Below are 6,223 nucleotides of genomic sequence, written 5' to 3' on the forward strand. Positions count from 1 at the left end.
AGTTCAAATACACAGCAAGCTCCAAAGACACAACATGCTACACAAACTGTTGATTAACAGCAACAATAAGTAAAAAGAAGATACAAATGTACAAACATATGATGTATCCGTCTGTTTTTTCTTCTATCAATAATTTGGTGCATTAAAAGCCAATTGTTACAAAAAACAACATTAGAGTTTCCTATAAACCCCACATTGACACTATCAAATGTCTTGTTGTCTGAGCAGCAGGCAAAAACCAGAATACTTTAAATTAAGCATTAAATAAAACTGGGGAAATGAGCAAATCTTAATGACCCAAAGATATGAAAGGAATGGATAATTGTACAACCAATCAATACATCTAACAGAATACCTAGCTTTAGTTTAAATCCACTTAAAGCAGGGACTGGAGCCCAATGTGTGGATCCAGTTCAGTGTAGGTGTTTCTCTGAGATCACACAGGAACCAAATTAAACCTGATTTGAAATCAAACCGAGCTGTGTGAAGGAATGTTCTGGAAAGGCTTCTGAGATAAGTGCTTCATGCTTTAGGCCAGAAATGCCAAGAAATACGAGGAATGTGTTGTCACCTGTAGCTACTGTTAACGCTCCTCCAGTCTGCTGTCAGGTGATCACACACAGGTGAGAGATCACGTGTGTGAATTGATATACACTGTTCCTGACCTGTTATTCTCTTTTACAGAGGGAAAAGAAAGAGAAGAATAGTGTGGACAAAGTAAGTGTCTTAACAGTTGAGGTTCAGTGTCCGACGTCTTATTCTTGTGGGACATATTTTAATCTTTATAGACTATATAGATCACGCAATATTGTGTGCTACCAAAGTGTTTGTGAGCAAGGGACAGCTCTACATCCTCAGAGGGAAAACCACCAGGTCGAGTATTCCCTTCCCTTCTCACTTTGCACTCTTATGTTCCATTTATTTTTCTGTTTTTTCCGACAATTCATTGCTTTTGGACAATTGCAAACATAGCATGTGAAACTTTGCACACGTCCTTCATCCCGTGTTTACACGCTTCCCACAGATCCGTAGAAAAGAGTGTTCATTTTAGATTTTGAAAGTCCACATCTAAAAAAAGCTCCTTAAATTGTCTGGAATTGAAGAAAGGCAGACATTACTAGGCTGAATGAGCAAGCTTATTTGTTCTGTCTTTTTTGTACTTTGTTTCATTTCATACCGCTCAGCAATGACAAGTGTCACTGCTTTCTTGGTTTGGACTCCTCCAAAAGCGTGGACGCACGTCTTGTAACTCTGAAGGGCGTAAACAAGTCTTTAGGGTCTTTGTTTGAACCTTTTGTTGTCGTGTAGAACGTCATAGAAGTTACTCAAAGTGTACAGATATCGCCGCAGAAGCCTCGTACAGTACATATAGGAGTATTCAGTGTAACCAACACACAACCCCCATCAAAACACATTCACAAGCCTCCCCGGAGACCCCCACGAAAGTCTGGTGATGGGTCTCCAGTGCCAAAAAGCAGGAAGTCACAGCTGTGCTCATCCCCCTTTCAGCATGTGTGGGAGCCAGAGTGTGTGTCTCTATCAGCAGCATGCGTGTGTGTTTTTTTAGCCTCTATATTCCTGCGTGTCAGTCAGTTTCTCTGGCCGACATGACGCTACTTTCTATTCCCACCTCTTTGCAGAAGTTTCCAGTGTCGTTTAATGAGAGGGAGACGGAGAGAGCCCGGCTTACACAGGCTAACAAACACTGAGCTGTGTGTCATTGTGGCTCAACGTGTAACACTGACTGCACTGGAAACACGCTCACACATTTTCTATTGTTTCCGACGCCTCCTATCACTCTCCACTTCACGCTATCTTTCTTATCTGTTTGTTTCCTTTCTCTCTTTGAATACACTAAACGGCCACACAGCCCACCTACCTTTGAATAGTTTACATATCTGGCTTTCTCTTCTCTGGTTTAGACTGGACCTCATGTCGTTTCATAGACTCAACAATTAATCTAGAAAATAATTGGTGGCAGCCTTTGTTTAGATGAAGGAGAATATAGAGTTTCATATCCTCTTTTTTCCACTCTGTCTACACAATCAAATACAAATGGAAAAAGGTCATACACAAAAAAAGTTGAATCCCGACCAAAGAGATTCAGAAACCATCCAAAAGAATGTTATCTTTAGATTGTGAATTTCAGAAGGAGATGTTCCACAATCACGAATAGCTGAAACATTTCTAAAGATGTCCATTTTGGTCATGTTATCCATTTTGTTACTTTAGTCTCAATCTTCCTCCTCCTCACGTTTCTTTTTCTCAAACATCCCAACTTCTTTCCTCGCCATGAACCTCCGCAGCTCCTTTGGAAGCCGGGCTCTCTGCTGTAAATCTGAAGGCCTTGGCTTTAACAGGCGCAGTGTGCCTCTGTAACACGGGCCGCTTTGTTTTGGTTACAGATCAAATCACTGAAGGAAAACACGAGGGCTCAGAGAGAAGGAGACACGGAGAGAGACGTCTGTGTGATGTTTCTTAAATTGAATCTGATGTTTCCTCCCTTCTTCGTTTGATCTCATTGAGATGCTACCTTCATGGGCACGGTGTGGACACACGGACTTGATCACAGTTCCTGATTTCTGAGAATGGTGACAAGTTGACAGGCGAGGCGCTGCACTGACATAGAGAGAGAGAGAGAGGAGAGAGAGAGAGAGAGAGAGAGAGAGGAGAGAGAGAGGAGAGAGAGAGAGAGAGAGAGAGAGAGAGGAGAGAGAGAGAGAGAGAGAGAGAGAGAGAGAGAGAGAGAGAGAGAGAGAGAGAGAGCCCCCTTTTTCGAGATGGGTCTGTCTGCAGACCGCAGCAAGGAGGCGTTTCCTATAGGGGCGTTTCCTATAGAGGCGTTTCCTAACTAAGAAGTCATTGTTCTAGTGATGGGAATTCCGGCTCTTCTTGCTGAGCCGGATCATTTGGCTCACCAAGAAGAGCCGGCTCTTTCGGCTCCCAAAGGGCTCTTCAGTTTACCACATATTATACCTTTTAATTAAATCAAATGTAGCCCTGTTTTGACTAATGATTTATATGTGTACACATATATCACTTAAATTATTCAAGACATCCTTTGTACTAAAGTATTCAAAAGTAAAAATTACATGTTTAATATAAATTATTTGCTGTGGCCAATTGTTTTCATTGCATTTACAGACCCGTGTAACTCTCTGATACCACCCAATGAATGCATTGACTTGCTTGTAGAACCACGCTACACAAAACAGATGGCAACACCTATAAAAACTATAAAAACTATTTAAAAAAAGGCGCTACTGTATCAACCTATATAAAGTATATAAATATAGTTTTTCTCCCTGCAGGAGAGGGGAGCGTGCTTTGAGATCAACTCAGCGGTCCAGACATATACATCATAGCTACGGCGACATATATTCAGTTGCCAGTTACTTTTGGCATTAGGGCAGGGATATCTTTCAAGGTTTGACATAATGAATTGTGCTACTTTTAAAGCAAGCAACGATGTTTTTTTCGATCTGTAATCAAAAAGCTCCTCAAAAACACTATAGAAGCAGTTTCTGCCGTTGTTACGTTAGTTCAAACAGTAACAACGGACTACTTTTCTTAGCGGATGCATGTCAATTTAAATCAATACATAAAACTATTTTTTAAATCAATAAAATCTTTTTCTAAATCCATAAAAGCATTTCAATTATTATTGGGAGTCATGTCGTTACTTTGTTGAGAATGTGGCCATGTGTAATAAGCGGGATAATGTCCACATTGCACATTGCACAATGTGCCTTCATGCCGATCTAGATCCCTCCGCAAAAACAAGACAAAAAACGTCTCGTTCGCGGGCGAGAGCCGGCTCCCGTCGTTCACTATAGGAAACGCCCCTATAGGAAACGCCTCCTTGCTGCGGTCTGCAGACAGACTCTATTGCCTTTTTCCCCCTCAGCCTCTCTCTGTCTCCCAACTTTTCCTCCTCCTCCTCCTCCTCCATGTGTGTTTTTTTTAAATGATTTGGGGAGAAGAGGGGAGCAAGCATTCACAGCTTGGCTGACGGTGCAGGCAGGAGCGTCACGTAGGAGAAACGGGAGCCTGAGGGGCAGCACTCTGGCACTGAGGACGACTGAAGAGGCTCGGGGGTGTTTGGGATCTGATGCACAGCTCGACACACACACAGAAGAGGCAGGAACACACTCCGAACACGCTTTAACAAAAACACACTCACTGCACAAAAAGCAAGGAGAAACCAGGTTTGGTTGCTGCAGACAGGCAGGCACATACCTTACGAGCAAGCTTAAATCCTTTTCCAGACGGGATCTGAGTTTTCTTCCACTGGAGGGAAAAGAAGCAGATGGATATGTGCTTATTTTGAAGGAAAAGAATCCTCGTATCCTTTCAGCAATGCTTTTGAGGAACTTTTGCACTGAACTGTTGATCTGCTATGTTCCTGGACACTGATATAGTGCATATTTCAATCCACTGAATTCTTCAAAACAGGATCCACGTTTTCTTTCTTCTCTACGGAGCGTTTCTCCAGGGCAGGTGTTGTGCTGACTGTCACTATGTTTTCTCAAAGGTACTCTTTAAAACCATTATGGACTTCTTGCCTGTTGGCCCTGTGCATCCTGGACGTATGGACCAGCGCCCAACAACAGTCCCGCAGATCCCGTCAGATGCCCTCGTTGACCTCCTCCTCTTCTTCAACATCATCCGGCAACCTGTCGGAGAGCGCCGAGAGCAAAGTGGAGCGCCTCGGCCAGGCGTTCAAGCAGAACGTCCGCGACCTGCGAGAGAAGAGCTCCTGCCTGGACATGGTCTTCCTGGTGGACGAGTCGTCCAGCGTGGGCGCCAACAACTTCCTGAGCGAGCTGAGGTTCATACGCAAGATGCTGTCCGACTTCCCCGTGGCGCAGGAGGATACGAGGGTGGCGTTGGTCACCTTCTCATCCAAGACCCACGTGGTGACCAGGGTGGATCACATCTCGGCGCCCAAGCCCCACCAGCACAAGTGTTCGCTGTTCAACAAGGAGATCCCGGCTATCAACTACAGAGGGGGGGGCACCTACACCAAAGGAGCCTTCCAGAGGGCAGCGGTGAGTCGAGTTGATGTGATAAAACATGTGTGTGTGTGTGTGTGTGTGTGTGTGTGTGTGTGTGTGTGTGTGTGTGTGTGTGTGTGTGTGTGTGTGTGTGTGTGTGTGTGTGTGTGTGTGTGTGTGTGTGTGTGTGTGTGTGTGTGTGTGTGTGTGTGTGTGTGTGTGTGTGTGTGTGTGTGTGTGTGTGTGTGTGTGTGTGTGTGTGTGTGTGTGTGTGTGTGTGTGTGTGTGTGTGTGTGTGTGGAGAAAGTGATTGTGGCTTACTAAGGTTGAAGACACACCAGCCCACCTGCCTTTGTATAGTTTGGATCTCTGTTTTTTCCCCTCCCTTGACCTCTTACATCACATCATAGACTAAACAGTCAATCGAGAAAATAATTGGTTGCAGCCCTTGTTTGGGTGAAGGGAAATATTGCATTTCATATCCCCCCCTCCTGCCCCCTTTTCCAGGCTTTTTCTACACAATGTCAAATAATTAAAAAAAAGGTCATACACAAAAGAACACCTTTTAGCATCAGTTTGAATTCAGACCGCTGGGTCAGACATAAGGATAACGTTATGTGTGTGTGTGGAGGAAGTGATTGTGGCTCACTAAGGCAGAGATTAATGAGGCCATGCGTAGCCTAGCTGTTCCTCTAAATTACACGGCAGCAGGTAGCGAGGGGAAGCCGCTTGCTGGCTAATTGTTCAGGAGTTTCCAGTGATAAAAATACCATTAAGATTGAGCGCATGCATGCCCAGACACACACGCTGATGCATGCATGAAGCAACCAATGATTAGGTTAGGAAGTGGAGCAAGTAGCAAGACAGTCCACAAAGTCGTTGGTTGCTTTCTGAAATGTGGGCAATGTGGTTTAGATCAAGCCTTCTGGGGGAATTTGACTTCACTTATAGCTAACCCTAATAAATGACTTCATTATTACTGATAAGGTTTTGTCAAATGTCCCTTTAACTTCAGTACTCCTACTGGCAGTACAGGTTGTACGTGTGCATGTGTTGTCCAGGCAGGGATGTGGGGTTACCCAAGGTCACAGGGGGTCAATATGTTAGCTTGTTTATGGTTTGTTGATTTGAGCTGCCTGACACCCAGCAGCGCACACACGCACTCACACATGCACCGAGGCGAGGACATGTGGCACAGTTCATCCGTCAAGTCCAAACAGCCCAGC

The 6,223-nt window shown here is 44.4% G+C and overlaps 1 protein-coding gene across 2 annotated transcripts in view; it reads left to right on the plus strand.

Annotated features, from left to right (window-relative positions):
• Window positions 1-3,973: 3,973 nt before the first annotated feature.
• The window catches only part of svep1 (sushi, von Willebrand factor type A, EGF and pentraxin domain containing 1), a 78,817-nt gene continuing 76,567 nt past the window's right edge, over window positions 3,974-6,223 (plus strand). For both annotated transcript variants that reach the window (XM_034105544.2, XM_034105546.2), the window contains exon 1: window positions 3,974-5,051. In XM_034105544.2, coding sequence (XP_033961435.1) covers window positions 4,521-5,051 — 531 coding nt within the window. In that variant the 5' untranslated portion in view covers window positions 3,974-4,520. The remainder of the gene's footprint in view (window positions 5,052-6,223) is intronic.

This window comes from Pseudochaenichthys georgianus, chromosome 18 (assembly GCF_902827115.2).
Source record: "Pseudochaenichthys georgianus chromosome 18, fPseGeo1.2, whole genome shotgun sequence".
Classification (NCBI taxonomy): domain Eukaryota; kingdom Metazoa; phylum Chordata; class Actinopteri; order Perciformes; family Channichthyidae; genus Pseudochaenichthys; species Pseudochaenichthys georgianus.